Here is a 24853-nt window from a genome sequence, read left to right as displayed (position 1 = left end):
AGGGGGCAGGGGGTTTCTTCATATTATAATCTGGGTGCTTGCAACAAGATGCTAAGGGGTGTGATTGCCATGGCAGTGAGGGATTAAGTGACCTGCTTTGAGAGATACAGAGGGTCAGTGGTCCTGGGGAACTTTACAGTCCGTTTACACTTCACAGTCTGCCGTGGTATACAATATGATCCAGGGAGAGACTACCACTCACCAGCGCACACAGCTTGAACATCACACAGAAAAACACATTGGGTTAGTGCTGTAAGGTTAGTGTTTACTGTAGGTTTCAGTGTTTGGGACACCCAGTCTAATCCTCGCCAGCCTGCTGTGTGGCATTAACCGAGCAATTCAAACAGGTGCTCTCTTACTAACAAAGCAGCAAGATCTGTGGGTCCCAAGTCACTGAACCGCCACAGAATAGAGGCGTGAGTCTTTGCACAGCCCCATCCCGCACAGGGCCACTCCATTTCACATCACCACCTTCCACTGTGACACAGAAACAAAAGATTAAAGTGATGACAGGAATAATATTAATGTGTATAAGTGTCTCGCTCAAGAGGAATTTAATGTATTAGGAAATATTTGGGAGAGGGGAGTTGGCAGTCACATGATGTTAGTAGGGGTGGTTATAGAGGATCCCAAGAGTGCCAGTCGTCTGTCTGTAGTCTTGGTGACCATGGGTGGACTGTCGACTGACTCCCCCTTTCACAGTGCCCCTCAGCAACCTGAACCATTCTCCGAGCATCAACCATCTCCTCGTCACTTTGTCTTCCTCCAGATTTCCACAGACATGGATCCAGAAGCTGCTGCCAACACATCTCCCTCCACGCTGATCTGCATTAGGAAACATCAGGCTCTTCATTAAGCCACCACTTTCAAACATTCCCACCACCACCTCCACAAGTACCCAGCTCGCCGCTCTCCCACTCCTCTCGCCTAACTTTAAAGACATTGGGCCCAAGGGGTACAGACTCCCCTCCTCTGGAGCACTGGATCTGAGATGCAGACTCTTCCCCCTCTGAATGTGGGCCCCAGAGGTAAAGGCTTCCTGCTCTAGGGGTACTGGGTCCTGATACCCGACGCTAGTTTATACATTATTTATATGTGAGCATACAGCTGATTGACCAGGGGCAATCCCAAATGACCGATCCCATCTGAGGTCCCACACTACTTCCGCAGGGATAGGGGCAGCTGATTTCCCCTCTCCGGCCAAGGGGTGTCTGGCTCCTCCAGTAGAGGATCAGCAGAACTCCCAGCCCAATCCTATCTCCAGGGCGATGAGGGATTTCAGTTCCAACAAGGAGCAGCCACTGTAGGGAGCGGAGACTCAAAACCCACGTCACACATTAAGGAAAGGACACACTGACTGTACTCACCCCATTCACTACGTCAACATGCGGTAAAGTGAAAACTGTGTGTGGAGGTTCTGTAGGCACATGGACCTGGAGAGAGAATGAACACCCCACCCCCACAACAAAATTAATATCACTGGACAACAAAACCAGTCCCCACCTCTCATCATGCCACACTGGAGCTGCATGCCAGCACTTAAAGGGTTAAACCATGAGGGCAGTTTGCACAGGCTGTCATATATAGAAGTGTGAATGGTGTTCGGCCTGAGGTGTTTAAAATGGGAAAGGGTCCAGAATAAAGGGCATCCCCCATTTAAACCATTTAGGGGTGAACTTGGGAAACATTTTATCACGGAGACCAGGGGAAATCTGGATTCACTCCAGTTTATCACAGGGAGGACAGAGGAAATCTGGATTGGACTCTCCAAAAGCCTCTGGATGCTGGGCAGGGGGTGCGGGGTGGGGAGGGGTCAGTTTTTAAGACTGAGATTGATAGATTTTTGTTTGGTAAGGCTGCTACAGAACATAGGCGGCTAAATGGAGTTAAGATGCAGATCAGGCACAATCTAATTGGATGGTGGAACAGGATCAAGGGGCTGAATGGCCTCCTTCTGTCCTAGTATAAATGCACTAGATGGCAAGACACACCTTGTGCTCCCCTCTTCCCCACAGCAAAGACACGGACTCTCGCTGCAGACGACCACCCCTCAGGGTGCACATTAAAGTTTGTTAATACTCGATTCGAGTGGTGAGGCTGCTCCTGTTCCTATCCCCATAACCAGGAGGGACAAACAGAGAGGCTGAGAGGCTGAAGGAAAGAGGTTCAATGGGTCGTGTCCAGTGACAGGAGCCCTGACTTTAACCAGGGACATTGTCCTAGAATAAGAGGTGGCCATTTAGGACTGAGATGAGGAGGAATTTCTTCACTCAGAGGGTGGTGAATCTTTGGAATTCTCTCCCCCAGAGAGCTGTGGAGGCTCAGTCATTGAGCATGCTCAAGACAGAAACCAATAGATGCCTGGAGACGAATGATATCAAGGGATATGGGTAAAGTGGGAAACAATGGCATAAGAGGTAGATGGTCAGCCATGATCTGTTTGAATGGCAGAGCAGGCTTGATGGGCTGAATGGCCTACTCCTGCTCCTATTTCCTATGTTCTTATCCCTCCCTATCCCAGGGCAGTCCCAGTCCCACCAAAACTGAGGAGAGCAAGGGTAATATATCCTAAGGCCTGTGTGTTTGTGTGACTGCCAAGGGAGCAAGCTAACATTTTAGCCCACGACACTGCCACAGGTCAGACACTCACAAAGCCCAGAGGCTTACCTTAATAGTTTTATCTGTTGATGAAGTGTACAAGGTGCCTAGAGAATGTCTGATTCCAGTAAGCTGGGAGCGATGGCCAACATTAAAACACTGAGACAGAAATCAAAGAAATGGTCACTCAGAGGGACTGATCAAAGTGCAACATAGTCAATGCTGACGGAGTGATTCCCGTTGCAGTATATCCCCCGCATCTCGAACATATATAAAGCATCGAGCCCCAAGCCTGGCCTTCAGCCCCTTGTGCAACATTCCCACTCCTAACCCGCCGATACACAGGGCCTTACCTTGACGTGCTGGAAACTGCCGCCCTGTTGGTCAAAGACATGGACCAGGCCCCACTTGTCCCCGGCCCACAGCTCACCCTGAGCGTACGACATGGTCAACAGGTAAGAATCCAACTGGAGTGGGAGGGGAAAGAAAGAAACAGAGAGAGAAGAGAGAGAATGTGAGAACGAGGGAGAGAGAGAAAAAGGGAGGCGCAGGGAGGGAGGTTTCATTGGGTGGGGGAGATATGGGTGGGGGAAATATGGGTGGGGGGGGGAGGCGGAGTGTATGAGGGGTGGGGGCGCGCAAATAATTCTGTGCTTTTAAATAAAACTTTGATGTCAGCAGGTACCTGAAGCTTTTGAAGAACATGATTAGTTCGTCGATCGACCATAACTAATGTCCGATCCTCACTGCCAGAAAGGACAAAGCGATCATCAGCAGCGAGACACAGCACAGCGCTGGAGTGCAGCTTCCGACTTGATAACACTGGGTAACCAGCTGTACGACACAGGAGAGAGGGAACCCGTCAGAGGGAATTAAAACAGCAACATCAATCCACATCACTGCTCACACGGAGCATTAGACTGGCTTCAGTCTCCCAGACAGAGCAACTTCCTCAGCCTGAATCTTTACACCAGGGCCCATGGGAGTTTATAATGGCCAAAATTCCGCCCATGGGAAACGAAGGGAATGAAACAGGTAGATGATGTGACTGGGGGAGACACCTTCCTCTCTAGATAGTAGTGTCCCTCTCCTGAAGGTACTGACTCTCCCTGGGGTACAGTTCCCTCCCTCCTGACTCTCCCTGGGGTACAGTTCCCTCTCTCCTGACTCTCCCTGGGGTACAGTTCCCCCTCTCCTGACTCTCCCGGGGGTACAGTTCCCTCCCTCCTGACTCTCCCTGGGGTACAGTTCCCTCCCTCCTGACTCTCCCTGGGGTACAGTTCCCTCCCTCCTGACTCTCCCTGGGGTACAGTTCCCTCTCTCCTGACTCTCCCTGGGGTACAGTTCCCTCTCTCCTGACTCTCCCTGGGATACAGTTCCTCCTCTCCTGAAGGCTCCGACTCTCCCTGGGGTAATTTCCCTCTCTCCTAAAGGTGCTGATTTCCCATTCCATAATGATTGGACCCTTGGCCACATTTGACCTGAAACAGAACCCCCATGACAAAACAAATCGAGATGGAAGCCATGGTCTAACCTCTTGGGTCATACAGGGTGACAGTTTTATCATACGATCCAGTTACCAGGACATCGGAGAGGTAAACCAGACACAGCACAGCCGCCTTCCCTCTGTGGAAATAAAATCTCAGTCAGTCACTGTGCTTCTGCCCTTTACACTGGGCTGCAGTTACCCCTTCCTCTCCCCACATACTAACTCCCCCTCCCGCCAGTACAGAGTGCAAACCAGACACTGCCACCCCTCAGCTCCCTTCCCACTGTTCTACAGCTACAAACTGTGCTCTGGTCCTTTAGGCGTGTCTGACTGGGGGGAATCACAGTTGGCATCCCCAATCAATCGTCAGCCAAGATCTCCACCCCAATGCAGCAAGATCCCGAGAGGAAGGGCCTCTCTTAACCCAGCAGCCTCACAATGAAAGTAGCTCAACATACAGCCCAACGCTGCTAATGCAGCACTCCAGGACTGAGCATCCTTCAGGTCTCAGTTTCTACAGGTATGGATGGCACACAGTAACACTCCTGAATATTCAAGGGCATTTGACATTTCAGAAAGACGGGATGAAAGGAAATTGAGGTGGGGTGGCTCTGTTTATAGAAACTGAGATCTGTACAGTTGTGAAAAATGACCTTGGTTCAGAGGATCAAAATGTAGAATCCAGTTTGGGTGGAGATAAGCGATAGCAAAGGAAAGAAGTCACTGGTGTGGGTGGTGTTTAGAGCTCCTGACAATAGCTACACTGCAGGACCGAGTATAAACCAAGAAATAATGTGTACTTGTAAGAAAGGAACTGCAATAATCATGGGTGATTTTAATCTTCACATAGAATGGACAAATCAAATTGACAAAGTTAGTCTGGAGGATGAGTTTATAGAGTGTATTCAAGATGGTTCAAGAATATTGTTCTAAGAAACTAACTAGGGAACAGGTTATTTTAGACCTGGTAAAGATTAATTAATGACTTCATAGTAAAGATGCTATTGGTAAGAGTGATCATAACAATATGACCACATGAGGGGTAGTGGGGGGGGCGTGGACTGGTTCCCCTCTATTCAGCCTCTATGGTTGGTCATAACAAAGGTTTTTAAATTTAAATTTCTTTTCCCTGTGGATACCTTTTTTCAAATCCAAATGTATTTTTTACTCTCTAATGCAGTGAACAATGAGGTTTTCTCGAGTCAAAGAAAGAGAGTTATTAACTACTAAACCCGAGGGAAAAGATCATTTAAAAATGCAAAATTTTACACACACAGGCAACAGAAGTAAAGAAAGTTAGAGTCCAAATAAAAGTTAAAAGGATATACGGTTAGAAGTCCTTTGCTTGTCTTTGAAACGTAGATTTTTAAATGTTGTAGCCATTTTAAGTTAGCTAGTTCCATTAAGATCTTGGAGTTGAATTGAAGTCCATGTGGTTGCACTTGCTGGAGACAATTTCATTTTTTAATCGGTAAGCCGTCCTTTCCAGAAATCAAAGAGTTTCTCCTGAGGTTCTTTCCCATGGAAATACACCATCTCTGTGAATGATTTTAGGACTGTTAAGAGATAGGGCTTTGCTTATCTTGTGAGAGAGAGAGAGAGACACAAGGCAGAGAGACAGACAGAGACAGAGAGAGAGAGAGAGAGAGAGAGAGAGAGAGAGAGAGATAGAGAGATTCCCTATTGCACTATTAGCAGTTTTTTCCAGAGTCTTCCGATGACTTTTCTCTCTAACTCTGGCTTGGCAAAACCAGTTCTTAAAACGCTTCTGTAGATGTATATTCCAAAGGGATTTGAATACCATGTCTGCTGTAGTCATTGTTGTAGAACAAGTAATCACATTTTGATATTTCATCTCAGAAACTATTGGCACATTTCAAGGCAGTAGAAATCAATGGGGATGGAATTATTTCATCCTCCACAGGGAGTTTGAGTGTCCGCAGGTGTATATCTTAGCTAGCTAACTGTTCCCAATTGTCTTGACAGAATTACGGTTGATTAAAGTCCAGCACTCTGCATTTTTAATGCTCCCTTTCAAGGGTCCCTTTTTGAAATGGATATTGACACCCCTTGCCCCCCCACCCACCCACCCACCCACCCAATGCCACTGTGAAATTTCATGAATATGTCAGGGAAGGTCTGCAGTGCAATCCATAAAGCAACTTTCCAGATACAACTTACAATATCAGGCATCAGGTGACTTGTGGTAGCCATCTTTGGTCAGTGTCTTTCCTTGTATTTTTGGTAGCCATCTCTGGTCAGTGTCTTTCCTTGTATTTTTTTTTTAAAAACAGTCCCTCTAAACAGTTCAATATGTATTTGGTTAGCTGGTGAAGTTATAGGCACATCTCACACAATCAGAATTTCCTGCTGGCATGACATGTTGGAATTTTGCATTCAATTGGATGGTGAGAAATGAGAGTCTGAGACTAGTGTTTTAAACTTAAATAAAAACAATTACAAGGGTGTGAAGTCAGAGTTGGCTAAGGTGTAAAGGGAAAATAGGTTAAAAGGTAAGGTGGTAGAGAAGCAGTGGCATACATTGGAGGAAATATTTCATAACTCTCAACAAATATATATTCCATTGAGAAAGGAAAACTCCAGGAGAAGAATGAAGCATCCATGGCTGACTGAGGAAGTTAAGGAGGGTATCAACTTGAAGGAAAAGATTCAAAGATTAATGGTAGGCCAGGAGATTGGAAACATTTAAAAAGCAAGGATGACTGAAAAAAAGAGAGGGGGAGAAACTGGAGTGAGAGTAAGACTCCAGCAAGAAATATAAAAAGAGACAGCAAAACCTTCTTTAAGTATATAAAAAGGAAAAGAGTAGTCAAAATGAACACTGGTGACATGAAAAGCATTCCAAGAATAGTAAAAAAGCAGGGGGCAAAAAGGGAGAGAGGAACTTAAAACAGTCACTAGAGAAGTAGTACAAGGAAAACTAGAAAGCTAAAGGCTAACCAGTCCCTCAGGCCTGCTGGTCTGCATCCTAGGGGTCTTAAAGGGAGTGGCTGCAAAGATAGTGGATGAATTGGTTGTAATCTTCCAAAATTCCCTAGATTCTGAAAAGTTGGAAAATCGCAAATGTAACACCTCTTCAAGAAAGGAGGAAGACATAAAGCAGCAAACCGTAGCCCAGTGAGTCTAACATCTGTCATTGGGAAAATACTAGAATCCATTATTAAGGAGGTAGTGGCAGGGCATTTAGAAAATCACAATACAACCAGCAGAGTCAACATGGTTTTGTGGAAGGGAAATTACGTTTGACAAATTTTATTAGAGCTCTTTGAGGATGTAACAAGCAGGGTGGATAAAGGAGAACCCGTAAATAATGTATTTGGATTTCCAAAAGCCTTTTGATAAGATGCCACATAAAAGCTTATTGCACAAGAGTTCATTGGGGGTGATATATTAGCATGGATGGACGATTGGCTAAATAACAGGAAACAGAGATTGGGATAAATGGGTCATTTTCAGATTAGCAAACTGTAAATAGTGGAGTGCCACAGGAATCAATGTATATATAATGGGTCTATATTAGTAACTTGGATGAAGGGACCAACTGTTATTTGGTAGCCAAATTTGCTGATGATACAAAGGTAAGAAAACAAGTTGTGAGGAATATACAAAGAGCCTGCAAATGATTAAGTGAGATAAAAATTTAGCAGATGGAGCATAAAGTGGAAAAATGTGAGGCTGTCCACTTTGGCAGGAAGAATAGAAAAGCAGAGTATTTAAACCAAGAGACTGCAGAATGCTGAGGTACAGAAAGATCAGGGTGCTCTTGTACATGAAACACAAAAGGTTAGCAAGCAGGTACACCAAGTGATTAGGAAGGCAAACAGGATGTTGGCTTTTAGTGCAATGGGGTTGAAATATAAAAGTAGGAAAGTCTTGCTACAACTGTACAGGGCATTGGTGAGACTGCACCTGAAGTACTGTGTATGGTTTTGGTCTCCTTACTTAAGGAGGGACTTACTTGCACTGGAAGCAACTCAGATACAGCTCACTAAGGTGATTCCTGGGATAAAGATGTTGTCATATGCGCAGGTTGGGCCTTTACTCATTGGAGTTAAGAAGAATGAGAGGTGATCTTATTGAAACATTTTCCCCTCATGGGGAAATCTAAAACTGGGGGAAAAGTTTCAAAATAAGGGGGCTCCCATTTAATACAGAGATGAGGAGGAATTTGCTCTCTGAGGGTTTTGGAACTCTCTTCCCCAGAGAGCAATGGAGACGGGGTCATTGAATATATTCAAGGCTGAGTTAGACAGATTTTTGATTGCCAAGGGTGTTGAGGCTGCAATCAGATCAGCCACGACCTTATTGAATGGCGGAACAGGCTCAAGGGGCCGAATGGCCTACTCCTGCTCCTATTTCTTACGATCTCAGTTAGCACCCAATCACCAAACTGGTCTGTACAGTTACCATTGTGAGCTGGCCTGCTCCCAACACCCTCACCAGGTCACGGGGACACTCTCAGTTCACCTTTTGTATTGAGAATGGACGGTAACGGAGATGAGCAAGCGAGACTGGTTTGTACCGGAATAAAAACAGAAAATGTTGGACAAACTCAGCAGGTCTGGCAGCAACTGTGGAGAGAGAAACAGAGTTAATGTTTCAAGTCTGTGTGACTCTTCTTCAGAGCTGAAGAAAGGTAGAGATGTGATGGAATTTATACTGTTGAACAGAGGGGGTGGAGCAGGGAGATCTAAATAGGTCAGAGCTCAGGAAAGATTTGACAAAGACGTCATGGACACAAGACAAAGGGAGTGGTAATGATAGTGTTAAAGACTAAGGAAGGTGCTAAAGGTCAGATAGCAACATATGATAATAGCAGAACAAGGGTGAGCACTCTCTGAAAGCAAAACACAAGAGTAAGTTAAGATTGTAATGGAGACCAGCCAGTGAGACTGGATTGTAATGCAGGCTAGTGCAGGTTCCTGTTAGGATTATAATCAAGAAGCAGGAACACATACCCGGGTAATTACACTGTAATTAGTTACAGGCCCACTGAATGTCCATTAGGATGGAAGGCATGTCTCTGAGATGTGCTGTGCCCAGTGGACACTAAACAAAGGGAACACCAGCAAGGAGCAGCCAGCACTGCTGCCCTTCGACTCTCAGAGACCAACAGCACCATTTCTCCAGGGTAAACCTCACACTGTCACCACCAGATGCTGCATCATTCACACACAAACATCATGCCTGACCTTATTGTAACCTCAGCTCCAGATTCCCACCTACTCCTGATAAACTTTTACCCCCTTGCTTATCAAGAATCTATCTAGCTCTGCCTTAAAAATATTTAGGGACTGCTTCCACTGTCTTTTGAGCAAGAGGGTTCCAAAGACTCACAACCCTCAGAAAATATTTCTCATCTCTGTCTTAAATGAGCGACCCCTTATTTTAAAACAGTGACCCCTAGTACTAAATTCTCCCACAAGAGGAAACATCCTCTCCACACCCACCCTCTCAAAAGCCCCCCAGGATCTTAAAGGTCTCAATCAAGTCACCTCTTACTTTTCTGAACTCCAGTGGATACAAGCCTAACCTTTCCTCATAAGACAACCCACCCATTCCAGGTATTAGTCTAGTAAACCATCTCTGAACTGCTTCCAACACAAAGACATCCTTCCTTAAATAAGGAGACAAATACTGTACACAATACTCCAGATGGGGGTCTCACCAATGCCCTAACTAAAGCATAAACTCCCTACTTTTGTATTTAATTTCCCTCGCAATAAACAATAACATTCTAATGAGGAAATTACAGAGACGCAGTCATTACCTGATCTCTCGGACTGCTGCCCCCTCTGAAGCCATGTCCCAAAGCTTGATACTACTGTCCCATGATCCAGAGCACAGCATATTATCCTGGGCTGCGAGAGCCCAGACCCAACCCTGTTATAAGGGCAGAAGGTGGCAGCAATAAGGAACAGGCGGAGAAACTCACAACACTGCACTCAGAACACAACAAGAACCTGCATTTATATAACACCTTTCATGGCCTCAGGATGCCCCAAAGCGCTTCACAGGCAACGAAGGAGTCTTGAAGTCTAGTTACTGTTGTAATGTAGGAAGCATGGCAGTCAATTTGTACACAGCATAATCCAACAAACAGCAACATGAGAATGATCAGACAATCTGAGTAATGATTATTGGCCAGGAAACCAGGGAGAACTCCATAATAAAAGCAAAACACTGCAAATGCTGGAAATCTGAAATAAAAACAGAAAATGCTAGAACAACTCAGCAGGTCTGGCAGCATCAGTGGAGAGAGGAACAGAATTAATGTTTCTTAGGGTTCTGAAGAAGAGTCATACGGACTCAAAACGTTAACTCTGTCTCTCTCTCAACTGATGCTGAGTATTTCCAGCATTTTCTGTTTACATTGTCACTGGGGAGAACTACCTTACTCTTCTTCCCTTGGGATCTACTGCGAGGCCAGATGGGCTATCAGTTTAATGACTCTGAATGATAGCACCTTCATAGAAGGAACAGACCTTCCTCATGAGTAGGAGGCTTAGTCTACATATTATGAACACCCACCCCTGCCCCATCTCTCTCAGAAATCCCTCACTGGAGTCCATTTCCACCACAATCTTGCAGTAGCACTGCTGCAGCCTGTGGGAGGGGGTGGGGATAATGCATTAGGGTTTATAAAGGCACCTATCAGGCAAGGCAAGTCAGAGAATCTGCACTTGCCATGAAGAACACAAAATGATACATATTTCCACTTGTTGAGAACACATCCATGTTAGAGAAATCTAGGTACACAACAGCTGCGGTCCTCACCCTGTGAGTTCCCCGTGGTTGGTCTCCGAGAGTTTTCACCAGCACCTTCTCCCCATCCTGCCCTAAACGCCTCAGGTCCCAGATGTTGACATTCCGATCCCTGGATCCCGAGACACACAGTGAAGCATTCTGAAGAACATGAAGCAACAGGAGCCGTTACACTTCTCAGCAAACAGCAGGGAGCTGCTGTGTCCACAGAACTAGAGACAGAAAGCCCGACAGCGCATACACTGACATCACAGAGACACAGGTGAGACGACAGACCCCGGGCGCCCATACATGCACAGACTCCAGGCACACACACCCCACCTAGCAGTGCAGGCAAGGACAGGCTCAGAAACTTGGCAGCACAGACGCACAAACAGGTTTGATGGGATCGGTTGGTACAGACAATGGCAGCAATGTCACCTGAATCAGTAGCACAGAGTCCACAGAGGCAAAATGCCCGTCACTCAGTGAGAAATGTTGCATCTTTGGGTTACTGCCGGACCAATGGGAGAGATGTTCCTCAAGCTCAATGCATGCAGATGGCCAATCAAAATCTTTTCCTATTTAAAGAGGAATAAAGTTAAACAGAGTCAGTTCAGGCCAGAATCCAAACCCTATCTCCCTCCCCACACTCCAAGCCCACCACCCTGAAGCTCATCATCCCTCTGTATCAGAGTAGAGTCCCCTCCCCTCCTACTCCATTCGCTCCGTGGTATTGGGGGGGGCGGCAGAGGCCGCGCAGGGGGGAACAGCGCCCGTGGCGGAGCCCGCACCAGGGGGAACAACGCCCAAGGCAGGAGGAACAGCGCCCGCGGCAGAGGCAGAATGCATGAGAACCTGAAGGAAGGTTGATCTTTGACTAAGGAAGTAGTAATGGGGCATTTGGAAAGTCAAAATGGAATCTATCAGAGTCAGCATGGTTTTATGAAGAGTAAATCGTGTTTGACTAATTTGCTAAGGGTTCTTTGAAGATGTGACAAGCAAAGTGGATAATGGGGATCCTGTAGATGTAGTATATCTGGACTTCCAGAAGGCCTTTGATAAGGTGCTGCACAAAAGATTAATACACAAAATAAGATCACACTGAGTTAGGGGTAATATATTAGCTTGGGTAGAGGATTAGCTAATCAACAGAAAGCAGAGCGTCGGGGGTAAATGGGTCTTTTTCTGGATGGCAAGCTGTAACTAGTGGGGTGCCACAGGGTTCGGTCCTTGGGCCCCAACTATTTACAATCTATATTAATCACTTGGATTCAGGGATAGAAGGTAGTATAGCTAAATTTGCAGATGACACTAAAATAGGTGGGAAAATAAGTTGTAACGAAGAAATATGAGATTTACAGATATAGACAGGTTAGGTGAATGGGCCAAAATTTGGCAGATGGAGTTTAACGTGGATAAGTGTGAGGTTATCAATTTTGGTCAGAAGAATAAAAAGTTGACTTATTATTTAAATGGAGAGAAACTTCAGAATGCTTCAGTGCAGAGGGATCTGGGTGTCCTCGTGCATGAATCGCTGAAAGGTAGTATACAGGTACAGCAGGTAATAAGGAAGGCAGATGGAATTTTGGCATTTTTTGCTAAAGGAACAGAGTATAAAAATAGGGAAGTGTGGTTGCAACTGTACAAGGCATTGGTGAGACCGCACCTAGAGTACTGTGCACAGTTTTGGTCCCCTTACTTGAGGAAGGATGTAGTTGCATTGGAGGCAGTTCAGAGGAGGTTCACTAAATTGATTCCAGAGATACGAGGCTTGTCTTATGAGGAGAGATTGAGCAGTTTAGGCCTATACTCACTAGGGTTTAGAAGGATGAGAGGAGATCTAATTGAGGTCTACAAGATGCTAAAGGGCATAGACAAAGTAGACGTGGAGCGGATATTTCCCCTTGTGGGGCATTCAAGAACGAGAGGCTATAGTTTTGGGCTAAGGGGTGGTAGATTTAAATCAGAGATGAGGAGAAATTACTTTTCTCAAAGGGTCGTGAATCTGTGGAATTCACTACCTCAGAGTGCAGTGGATGCCGGGACGCTGAATAAATTTAAGGAGATAGACATATTTTTAATTAGTAATGGGTTGAAAGGTTATGGGGAGAGGGCGGGAAATTGGAGTTGAGGCCGAAATGAGATCAGCCATGATCGTAATGAATGGCGGGGCAGGCTCGAGGGGCTGAATTGCCTACTGCTGCTCCTAGTTCTTATGTTGTGCAGTTTACAAACCTTCCAACACGGGGTAACTCAGCCCAAGGATCTTCTGTGCCCGGATTCTCCAAGTCACCTCATCAGTAAGGACACACTGAAAGGCTCGGCACACCAATGGGAGGACTCCAAGCACAAACCTGGCGTCCAGGTACGAACAGATCTCCAGCACCAGCTCCCAGGGGAGAGACAGCAGGCCAGAATGACTGTTTTCTCCAGACAGCACCTGGCTAGATCGCAATTTGACGCTCAGGTCCGAGGCACTGGATTTGCTGCTTCGGGGCTGGGACTCGCTGCTTGGCTCTAGGGGACAGCTATGGGGTCTGGGGCCAGATATTTCAGGGTTCCGCACCCAGTCCATATACTGCTGGGCCTGGAGCTCCAAGTCATCCTCATGGCCCAGGTCTGACTCGCCCTCAGTGCGAGGAGGCTGAGAGCTCGGGCTGTCACACAGCTCACTCATCATCGTTCCTTCACTGCTCCAATCTCAGTGTAACGGAAGCTGTAAAACAGACATCAACATGAGTCCTGGAAACCAGGCATAGGATATGGTAACTCAGATTGCTTAGAGGAGGTCCCCCTTATGCAGGAAGCTAGAACTAGGTGGCACAGTTTCAAAGTAAGGGGTCTCCCATTTAAAACGCAGAGAGAGGAATTTATTTCCTCAAAGCGTCATCAGTCAATGATTCGTCCTATTTAACGTTTTGTTCAACGTCTTTAGAAAATCTGTTCACAAGTCACATTGTATTTCATCAGCTTGACTGTTCATGAGCCTGTCCTGCACAGTGAAAATCAATCGACCTGTGTAAGTTAAGATTTTATTCTAAGAGCCTGTCCTCACTCAATCTTGCATTCAGTGTACAAAATAATTTGATGGGAAATGCTGCAAATCCACAGATCTAGAGATGGGTGACTTATCAATTTCTAAACACCCCAAGAGGCCCGGAGCAGCCACTCCCTCCCACTTCCCCGGGGACTCGCTCGGGGAGACGACCCCCACCTTCCCGACCCCTCCTTCGCTGACAATCCCCTGGCACCAACCCCCCACTTCCTGGGGATTCCGCCCTCGCTGGACAATCCCCCAGTTCTCCTTCACTGGACCTCCCCCCACCCCTCCCCATGGGGACCCCTCCTTCACCGGACACTCCCCCTCCCCCAGGACCCCTCCTTCAATGGACACACGCCCATCCCCCGGGGACCCCTCCTTCGCTGGACACGCCCCCTCCGCCCAGGGACCCCTCCTTCGCTGGACACGCCCCCTCCCCCCAGGGACCCCTCCTTCGCTGGAGACCCCCCCTCCGCTGGATACCCCGCCTCCCTCCGGGGACCCCTCCTTCGCTGGACACCCCCCCGCCCTCCGGGGACCCCTCCTTCGCTGGACACCCCCCCTCCCTCCGGGGACCCCTCCTTCGCTGGACACCCCCACTCCCTCCGGGGACCCCTCCTTCGCTGGACACCCCCCCCCCCGGGGACCCCTCCTTCGCTGGACACCCCCACTCCCTCCGGGGACCCCTCCTTCGCTGGAGACCCCCACTCCCTCCGGGGACCCCTCCTTCGCTGGAGACCCCCCCGGGGACCCCTCCTTCGCTGGAGACCCCCCCGGGGACCCCTCCTTCGCTGGACACCCCCCCCACCCGGGACCCCTCCTTCGCTGGACACCCCCCCCACCCGGGACCCCTCCATCATTGGGGATCCCAAACCCCACCTTCATAACCCCCCCCCCCCCCACCACTTCCCGGGGATCCCTCCCTCGCCCGCCGGACACACACCCCCCGGGACTCAGTTTAATGATCCTGGCCCCTCTGTCACTAACGGGGCACCAACCACCTCCCCCGCCCCACAGCTGCTCCCTCTCTGTCTAAACCCGCGCCCGGGCCCGCCCAGCGGGTTGAAGCCGGGGCTTTTCCGGTACCTCAGGCCCGCCCTCGGCTTCCGCATCCCGGCCCCGCCCGTTGGCGGCGCAGTCTGAACACGCCACAAACGTCACGTGACACATCGGCGCAGCCTTGTTGCGTTTCCCAAGTGACGACACCGCCCAGGTCACATGATCGCGGCGCCGCCCCTGAAATCTGATTGGCGGATCGGCAACGTTGGGCGGAACGTTGCCCGGGGGTTATGCGTAGTGAAGGCCCCGCCCCCCCCTGCAACCATCCATGATAAATATCCCATAAAAATCCCTCTGACCCTCCACCTCACCCCTCAGTCTCTACACTGGGTCACAGGCCCAGCTGCCAGGGAGCTTCTGGTCCTCGGACACTGCACCCAGCCACCTGGCTAGTGGAATCTCACCTCAGGAGGTTGTGGGTTTCCATGAGGCTGACACTCCCAGTGCAGGGCTGAGGCGAGCCGCCCTGTTGGAGACAAGACTTTGCACCGAGGAGCATTCCTATTTCCAACGTTTTCTGTTTTCACTTTAAAGTGAGGGTCTGTCTGCAGGGAGCATTCTCCCCCCCCCCCCCCCCCCCCGCGTTCAGGCCAATATTTATCCCTCAACCCCCATCATTAAAGCAGGTTTTAATTCCATAGCGGTGGGATCTTGCTGTGCACAAATTGGCTGCCAATTCTTAAATTAAAACCTATTTAAACAGGTTTGAGGCACAGTAGTTTATAAATACAAACTCCTTTCCTGAGCCACGCATCATTCTACCTAAGGTATATGTTCTGCTGTGGATTTTGTCCACTTCAGGCCAACCGGGGAAGTCTAGAAGGCGAATAAAGTAATCCATATTTTCGCAGGCACGTGATGTTCTACTTCTGAATGCCTCTTACTGAATCTTCCTGTTTCTTCCAATTATTTACCTCCATCATGGGGTAAGGCCTTATTTCTTTTGGCATGTGTGGTTGCCATCTCACCTTCAAAACATCTCAGTCACTTGTGCCAAAGTGGGAATACAGATGATGGCTCCGAATACGCATCATAAAGCAAGAGATTGGGCATAGATAACACCACCTTGATCTGTAACACATTGCATTATTAAGGACACAAGATTGCATCCCTTTTGAACAAAAACTTCTCTGTAATGATCCAAGATTATATACTTTTTGATTGGATGGTTATTTTTTGCAAGATTCTGTTGTGAGTGTACACTGTGCAAGCCTTCCTCTTGCTAATACTGATCTGCAATGCCTCATCTCTACAATAGGCTTCAGCCTCAATGTGTTCCCTAAATCTCCAACTTAAAATGTTGTCTGCAGAAAGTAGACAGAGACCTTCCAAAAGTTTCATATCAGAAAGCAATGTTCCAAATTTTCATTCTACCCTCATGGGGATAGTGAAGGTCTTGGGAAGAAACAAGATTCAGTAAGAAGCATTCAGAATCATAACTGCACCTGCTGTTAAAACATGGATTCCTTATTCTTCTTCTAGACTCCCTCTGCTAGTACATCGGTATGGTAGCCTTTAGGTTTCAGGAGCCAAGGTAAATTGTGGCAAGAGCAAGGTCATGTTCTTGGGAAACTGGGCTGACCGATTCATTGTTTCCTTCACCATCAGGTCAGACTGCCTGAAGGTGCTGGGGATATGAGCATGTGCTAGAAACTAGAAGGAGCGGGTAGTTATGGTCAAACAAAAACTGGGCATGTGGGAGCGACACTCCCTCTCCATTGTAAGTAAGAATCTGATCATCAGGTATGAGGCACTCTGTTGCTGTACGTGGCACAAGTCTGGCCCATTCCTCACTCCTGCTGGTGGCAATCATCCAAGCCATCTTCCGCTTTACTCAGAGGTCAAAAATGGACTGTGGTCGCAGGCACACAATGTACAAACCTCTACACAAGGGGGGAAAAAAAACATCCCAACATAGCATTCATCCTGATGGCCACCTTTGTGTGTGGCTGCATCAAGCTGTACTTTGACCTTCGGTATACAAACACCAAGTGTCACTACGTGCTAAGGTTCTACCTGTCCCCAGTGTTGCGAAGGATGGGTGTGGCCACACTGCTGCGAAACACTCCAAGTAGTTGGACCACCTATCCCTTGCGGAAAAGTTTATGCAAAGAAACACTTTCGACCATAAGTCCATCAGGCAGTGATCTGCACATAATGTCCTAAAGGCCCTACAGGAGAAAGGATATAGTGGATCCTGTCAGTTGGTTCTCTGAGCAGAATTTCAAAGTTATTTTGGCAGAATGTCTCATCACCAGAGCTTTCAAACAAGCACCAAGACGTAGCTTAGCCGGTGGTGAGAAAGGCCCTCCCCCAGCAGATCCTTCCAACGTGCACAGAGTCTCATCCCCTCAGCACTTTGCCCTCGAATTGGTTGTGGTGGGGAAGAGATTGTTGTCCACCTCCTTGTGGAACGTGCCTTTGCAAAGAAGGTCTGGAGAGAGATGCTGCGGTTTTTGTCGAGGTTCATCCCGAGCAGTTCTGTGGCACAGGACTTTGTGCACTACGGGCTGTTCCCAGACACAACACACAGACAAACATCAACTGTCACCGGAGGATAATTAACCTGGTGAAAGACGCTCTTTGGTCTGCCTGAAACTTGTTGGTCTTCCAGTGTAAAGAGCTGTCCACGACCGAGTGTTGCATTCTAAGGTCCAGGATTATGTACTGAGGGATACACTAAAGTTTGGGGCAGTCACTGCAGGTGTGCAACAGGGAAAGGTCGCTGTGTAAAGCCTTTCAGCCACAGTGCACCGAGGGGCTGGGAATTGTATTGGGCTATATGACTCACATTGAATACATGCAGTGAATATTACATGTACCACAATTCTATTAAACCGTCTCAGTAAAACATGATCGATGTAGAAAATTTGAACATCACTGCACTTTCTGTAATGACCATTTTGAAATGCTTTGTAATGTTCTTTTAGATACTTTATGAATAAAGTTTATTTTTGCAAAAAAGGTAGCCTTAGGTGGACAAAATAAACAATGCAATTTTCAATACACTACATGCTAATTACCAGAATTAAACAAATACTCCCAAATTCAGAAATCATAGCAAAAGTGATATGAGAAAAATATTTTTCACACAGCAAGTGGTTAATGTCTGGAATGATCTGCCTGAGAGTGAGGTGGAGGCAGGTTCAATCAAGGATTGAAATGGGAATTAGACTGTTATCTGTACAGGGAGAATGTGCAGGGCTACAGGGAATAGGTAGAAGGATAGCACTATGAATTGCTCATTTGGAGAGCTGGTGCAGGCATGATGGGCTGAATGGCCTCCTGTGCTGTAACAATTCTGTGATTCAGTTTAGTGAGAAACTTATACCCTGACAGCGAGGTGTGATGTCCTTTATTAAAGGAGACAGTCCTCATCATAAGCAACACCTTGTTCCATCAGAGACAAGTACAAGGCCTCATGGCAACACTCACTCCAAGCACTGTCACCTGCTTGACTACTATTGTCCGAGCAAGGGATCACCCGTGCCATGACAGGAGCCAATGAGCACTGGACAGACGACCACCTAATTCGCTCCGTCATCAACATCAATGTAGCCCCAAAGCAGCGATGGCAACAGAAACAACGCCACAGGAAAATCAACACTGAGGCACTCAAGGACCCTGATAAGAGAGCTCTATTGAGCCAGTACCTCTGTCAAACTGGCGACTCCCGATGACCCAGAGACGCAGAGTGTCCTCAGCGCCTGGTCTGCCCTCAAGGCCTCCATTATCAGCACCTGCGGAGAGACGCTTGGTCCCGTGACCAGGAAACACCAAGACTGGTTCGATGAGAATGACCAGGAGCTGATAAGCCGCAAGCGCAAGGCATTTCTGAACCTGGAACAGCAGCCCAACTCGAGATTAGGTAAGCAGCTCTACAGACGGCTGAAGGCAGAGGTCCAGAAAAAAAGCCACGCCCTAAAGAACAGATGACGGGTGAAGGAAGTACAGGAGATCCAACAGTGAGCCGACAACCATGACATGCGAGGTTTCTTTCACGCTGTCAAGACCACCTACGGCCCAAGCACCCAAGGCCCCACTCCACTGCTAGCCAAGAACGGAGAGGTGCTCATCAAGAACAGAGAGGCAGCGTCTGCTGGAAGGAGCACTTCGAAGATCTTCTTCACAGAGACACTGTCTTCAACACGAGTATCCTCGGCTCCATCCTGCAGCATGCTACCTTCTACCATCTCAGCACAACCCCAACTCGGGACAAGGTCAAAAAGGCCATTTGACAGCTAAAGAGCAACAAGACTTCAGGAATAGATGGAATCCCCGCCAAAACACAGCGGAGAAGCACTATTGGCGCAAGCACATGGCCTCATCTCCCTTATCTGGAAAGAGGAGAACATGCCAGGAGGTCTCAGCCAACATAATCGTGACCATCTTCGAGAAAGGTGACAAGTCCGACTGTGGTAACTATAGAGGAATCACCCTGCTGTTGGCTACAGGGAAGGTCATCACAAGAATCCTCCTCAATCACCTTCCCCCTGTGGCTGAAGAGCTCCTTCCAGAGTCGCAATGCAGACTCCGACCGCTAAGGGGCACAAAGGACATGATCTTCACCGCATGGCAACTGCAAGAGAAATGCAAGGAATAGCACCAACCTTTGTACATGGCCTTCTTTGACCTCACAAAGGCCTTCGAGACTGTCAACCACGAAGGATTACGGCGCAAACCCAAAAGTTTTTCAGCATCCTCTACCTGCTCCACAATGTCATGAAAGCAGTGATCCTGACCAACGGATCCACCACAGACCCAATCCACATTCGGACTGGGGCTAAGCAAGGCTGTGTCATCGCAGCAACACTCTTCTCGATCTCCCTTGCCGCAATGTTCCAGCTCACCCTCAGCAAGCTCCCCGCTGGAGTGGAGCTAAACTACAGAACAGGCAGGAACCTGTTCAATCTCCGCTGCCTGCAAGACAGATCCAAGGTCATCCAATCCTCTGCCATTGAACTACAGGATGCAGACAATGCTTGCGTCTGCACACACTCGAAGGCCGAGTTCCAAGCCATTGTCAACACCTTCACCGAGGTGTACGAGATCATGCACCTTACTAAACATCCATAAGACAAAGGTCCTCTACCAACCTGTCCCCTCCACACTGCATTCCGCCCCCCCACCCCCACCAGGTTATCAAAATTCACGACGAGGCCTTGGGCAACGTGGAGCACTTTCCACACCTTGGAAGCCTACTGTCAACAAGGGCAGACATCGACAACAGAGTTCAACACTGCCTTCAGTGTGCCAGCGCAGCCTATGGCCACCTGAGGAAGAGAGTGTTTGAAGACCAGGACCTCAAACCAGGGACCAAGCTCATGGTCTACAGAGCAGTAGTGGTACCGGCTCTCCTATGTGGCTCAGAGATGTGGACTATATACAACAGGCACCTCAAAACTCTGGAGAAGTACCACCAGCACAGCCTCCGCAAGATCCTGCAAATCCATTAGCAGGATAGGCACACTAACGTCAGTGTTCCCACTCAGGCCAACATCCCCAGCATCGAAGCATTGACCACATTCGATCAGCTCTGCTGAGCGGGCCACACTGTGCACATGCCTGACACGAGAGTCCCGAAACGAGCGCTCTACTCAGACCTTCAACACGACAAGTGAGCCCAAGGAGGGCAGAGGAAACACTTCAAGGACACCCTCAAAGCCTCCCAACCGATATATGGGAATCACTGGCCCAAGGCCACCCGAAGTGGAGGGAAAGCATCAGGGAAAGAGTTGAACACCTCGAGTCTCATCACCAAGGGCTAGCTGAAGCCAAGCGTTGACAGCAAAAGGAGCGTATGGCAACCCGGGCACCCCACCTACCCACCCATTCCCCCTACCACCGTCTGCCCCATCTGTGACAGAGACTGTAGTCTACAGTCACCTGAGAACTCTTTTTTTTAAAAAAAGTGTGGAAGCAAGTCATCCTCCACTCCGAAGGACAGCCTAAGCGTCCTTTTCTACAAAGGACCATCTCAGAGATTCACAGCAAGCAAGTGTAGGTCCCAGTTTTATCCTTTTTAACATGAGCTTTTAGTGGGTTAAATGAGCAACCCTAACATAAGAACGTAACCCTAGACTCCTTTTGGTTTAAAAATCTCTCTGAGCCTTATGACTCAAAGTGCTTTAAACTTAAATAATGGCAATTACAAGAGTGTGAAGACAGAGCTGGCTACAGTGAATTGGGAAAATAGGTTAAGGGGTGGGTCAGTCAAAATGCAGTGGCAGACATTTAAGGAGATACTTCATAACACTCAGTGAAGATACAAACCAGTGAGAAAGAAAGAAAGATTCTAGGGGAAGAATGCACCATCCGTGGAAGCTAAAGATAGTATCAAAGCGAATGAAAAAGCATACAATTCTGTGAAGATTAGCAGTAGGTCAGAAGATTGGACAGAACTTAAAAACCAGCAAAAAAAAAATCACTTAAAAGTGATAAGGAGGGAGAAATTTAAGGATAAATTAGTTAGAAATATGTCTCTGTAATGACCATCAGATCATACTTATTTATTTCTATTCAGACAGTAAGATTTTCTTTAAAAAGGTAAAGAGTAAAACTAAGGAGTGTTGGTCCTCTAGAGAGAGTCTGGGGAATTAATAGTGGGGAATAAGGAAGTAACAGAAGCATTGAACAGATATTTAGTGTCTGTCTTCACTGTAGAAGACACAAGTAACATCCCAGAAATACTTTTAAATCAAGAGATGAAAGCGGGGGGGGGAGGAACTTAAAACAATCACAATCACCAGAGAAAAGGCACTAAGAAAAATATTGGAACCAAAGGCTGGACTTCATCCTAGGGTCCTAAAAGAAGTGGCTGTGGAGATAGTAGATCCGTTGGTTGCAATTTTCCAAAATTTCTTTGATTCTGGAAAAGGTCCCAGATTAGGAAATAGCAAACGTAACTCCTCTATTCAAGAAAGGAGGGAGACCAGAAAGCAGGAAACTACAGGTCAGTTAGCCTAACCTCTGTCATAGGGAAAATGCTAGAATCTATTAAGGAGGTTATAACAGGGCACTTAGAACATCTCAATGCAATCGGGCAGAGTCAACATGGTTTTGTGAAAGGGAAATCATGACTGACTAACTTATTAGTTCTTTGAGGAAGTAACAAGCAATGTGGATAAAGGGGAACCTGTGGATGTTATGTACTGTACTTGTATTTCCAAAAGGTGCTTGATAAGGTGCCACATCAAAGGTTACAACACAAAATAAGAGCTCACGGTGTAGGGGATAACATTATCATGGATAGATGATTGGTTATCTAACAGGAAGCACAGTAGGAATAAATGGGTAATTTTCAAGTTGGCAAACTGTAACCAGTGGAATGCCACAGGGATCAGTGCTGAGGCCTCAACTATTTACGATCTATATCAATGGCTTGGATAAAGGGACAATGTATGGTTGCTAAATTTGATGATGACACAAAGTTAGGTAGGAAAGTAAGTTGCGAGTATGATATAAAAAGTCTACAAAGAGATCTTGGTAGGTTAAGTGAGTGGGCAAAAGTTTGGCAGATGGAGTATAATGTGAGAAAATGTGAACTCATCCACTTTGGCAAGCAGAAAAACAGCATATTATTTAAATGGAGAGAGATTGCAGAGGGATCTGGGTGTCCTAGTCCATGAATCACAGAATTAGTATGCAGGTATAGCAAGTGATTAGGAAGTCAAATGGAATGTTGGTGTTTATTGCAAGGGGAATAGAATATAAAATTAGGGAAGTTTTACTCTAGCTGTACAGGGCCTTGGTGAGACCACATCTGGAATACTGTGTACAGTTTTGGTCTCCTTACTTAAGTAAGGATTCAATAGAATTAGCAGTTCAGAGAAGGTTCATTCGAATGATTCCTGGGATGAAGGGGTTATCTTATGAGGAAAGGTTGGAGAGGTTGTGTCTCTATTCATTGGAGTTTAGAGGAATGAAAGGTGATCTTATTGAAACATATAAGATCCTGAGGGGACTTGACAGGGTGGATGCTGAGAGGATGGTTTCCCCTTATGAGAGAAGCTAGAAGGGAACTAGAACAAGAGGACAGTTTAAAAATAAGGGGTGGCCCATTTAAGACAGAGGATTTCTTTCTCTCAAAGGGTCATTGGTCCCTGGAAGCAGGGTCATTGAATATTTTTAAGGCCGAGTTAGATAGATTCTTGAAAAGGGAGTCAAAGGGTATCAGGGTAGAGAGAAAAATGGAATGAGGCAAAAGTCAGATTAGCCATGATTTTATCAAATGACAGGGCAGACTCGAGGGGCCAAATGGCCAACTCCTGCTCCTAATTCATATGTAACCCCCACAGTTCTCTGGACTAGAAATCTCCGAAGCTTCAAAAGCATCAAAGATGAAATTCCACATCTCAATTTTAAATGGACAGCCCCTTATGCTGAAATTGTATCCTATAGTTGGAGATCAAAACAACAGCTCAGCAGCTATCCTTCAGAGTCTCATAGGTTCCAATAAGATCACCCGTCATTATTCAAAACTTCATTAAGTATAGGCTCAACCTTTCCTCTTAAGACATTCACGTCATCCCAGGCATCGAACTAGACTGCATCCTGTCGCACTGGAAATGAAGAGTGCTTACATCTTTTAAATCCGTTTGTGGGGTGAGTGTTGGTGGCAAAACCTGCATTTATTGCCCATCTATTGAGCATGTTGAAAACAGAAACCTGGAGACGAATGGCATCAAGGAATATGGAGATAGGGCAGGAAAGTGGTATTGAGGTAGATAATCAGCCATGATCTAATGGCAGGGCAGGCTTGACAAGCTGAATGGCCTACTCCTGTTCCTATGTCCCGATCCCTAACTGCCCATGAGAAGATGATACTGAGTCACTTTCTGGAATTGCTGCAGTCCATGTGATGTAGGTAAACCCACAGTGCTGTTAGGAAGCGTTCCAACATTACAATTGAATGAAGGAACAGCAAAAATTTGCAATTCAGGATGGTGCGACTCAGAGGGGAACTTGGGATCAAATTTGGGAAGATGTGGAAAGCCAAAGAGTAGAGACAAGGCAAGAAAGACAGGTATTAATATGGGAAATGATAAACAGACTGTGACAGGAAGGGACAGAGAGTGCAATTCTAAGAGCAAATCAGATAAGGCTAGACCTACAAAAATAATAAAAAAGGACAAACTAAAAGCTCTGTATCTAAACGCACGTAGCATTAGAAATGAAACAGATAGTGCAAATAGAAATAAATAAGTATGATTTGATAGTCATTACAGAGAGATGGCTACAGGATGACATAGATTGGGACCTGAATATTAAAGGTTATGTGACATTTAGGAAGGACAGGAAGTTAGGAAAAGATGGCTCTGTTAATTAATGATATTAGCACATTAGAGGGGGATGACCTAAGCTCATGAAACCAGGATGTAGAAGCGGTTTGGGTTGAGATGAGCAATGATAAAGGAAAGAAGTCATTTGTGGGAGCGGTGTACAGGCCCCCTAATTGTGACTACATTGTAGGACAGACTATAAAAGAGGAGATAATGGGAGCTTGCCAGAAAGTTTCAGCAATTGTCATGGGGGACTTTTAATCTACATATAGATTGGAAAAATCAGATGAGCAAAGGTAGCGTAGATGAGTTCATAGAATGTTTTCGGGATAGTTTCTTAGAACAGCATGTTCAGAGAGCAGGCTATACTAGACCTGGTATTGAGCAACGAGATAGGATTAATTGATAACCTTCTAGTGAAGGCACCCCTAGGTAGCAGCGATCACAATATGATTGAATTTTACATTCATTTTGGAGGGAGGAACGAGTGTGTCTAAGACTATTTTAAACTTAAATATGGGCAATTATGAGGGCATGAAAGCAGAGCTAGCTAAAGTGAACTGGCAAGTGAGGTTAAGGGATATGTCAACAGAAGTTCAGTGGCGGACATTTTTAAGG

General features: G+C 46.8%; 1 protein-coding gene across 1 annotated transcript; it reads right to left on the bottom strand.

The window, feature by feature from the left end:
- Positions 1–521: 521 nt before the first annotated feature.
- fbxw9 (F-box and WD repeat domain containing 9) lies at positions 522–15099 on the bottom strand. Its single transcript, XM_078531270.1, has 11 exons — positions 14982–15099; positions 13091–13571; positions 11294–11433; positions 10886–11014; positions 9879–9991; positions 4133–4224; positions 3284–3432; positions 2952–3065; positions 2668–2757; positions 1368–1433; positions 522–825 (listed from the first exon to the last, which is right to left on the bottom strand). The coding sequence occupies exons 2-11, from the start codon at positions 13533–13535 to the stop codon at positions 751–753; spliced, it is 1413 nt and encodes a 470-aa protein (XP_078387396.1). The 5' UTR covers positions 13536–13571; positions 14982–15099; the 3' UTR covers positions 522–750.
- Between the last annotated feature and the right edge of the window lie 9754 nt (positions 15100–24853).

This window comes from Cetorhinus maximus, chromosome 28, assembly GCF_964194155.1.
Source record: "Cetorhinus maximus chromosome 28, sCetMax3.hap1.1, whole genome shotgun sequence".
NCBI lineage: Eukaryota > Metazoa > Chordata > Chondrichthyes > Lamniformes > Cetorhinidae > Cetorhinus > Cetorhinus maximus.
This window is presented reverse-complemented; position numbering and strand designations above follow the sequence as displayed.

Excerpts from the sequence above, each read along its gene's own strand:
- fbxw9 (XM_078531270.1), bottom strand. The coding sequence starts at position 13,535 with ATGATGAGTGAGCTGTGTGACAGCCCGAGCTCTCAGCCTCCTCGCACT. Across the intron at positions 3,066-3,283 it reads ATGTTCTTCAAAAGCTTCAG|TTGGATTCTTACCTGTTGAC; the intron begins GTACCTGCTGAC and ends CTCCCACTCCAG. Across the intron at positions 2,758-2,951 it reads GCAGTTTCCAGCACGTCAAG|TGTTTTAATGTTGGCCATCG; the intron begins GTAAGGCCCTGT and ends TTTCTGTCTCAG.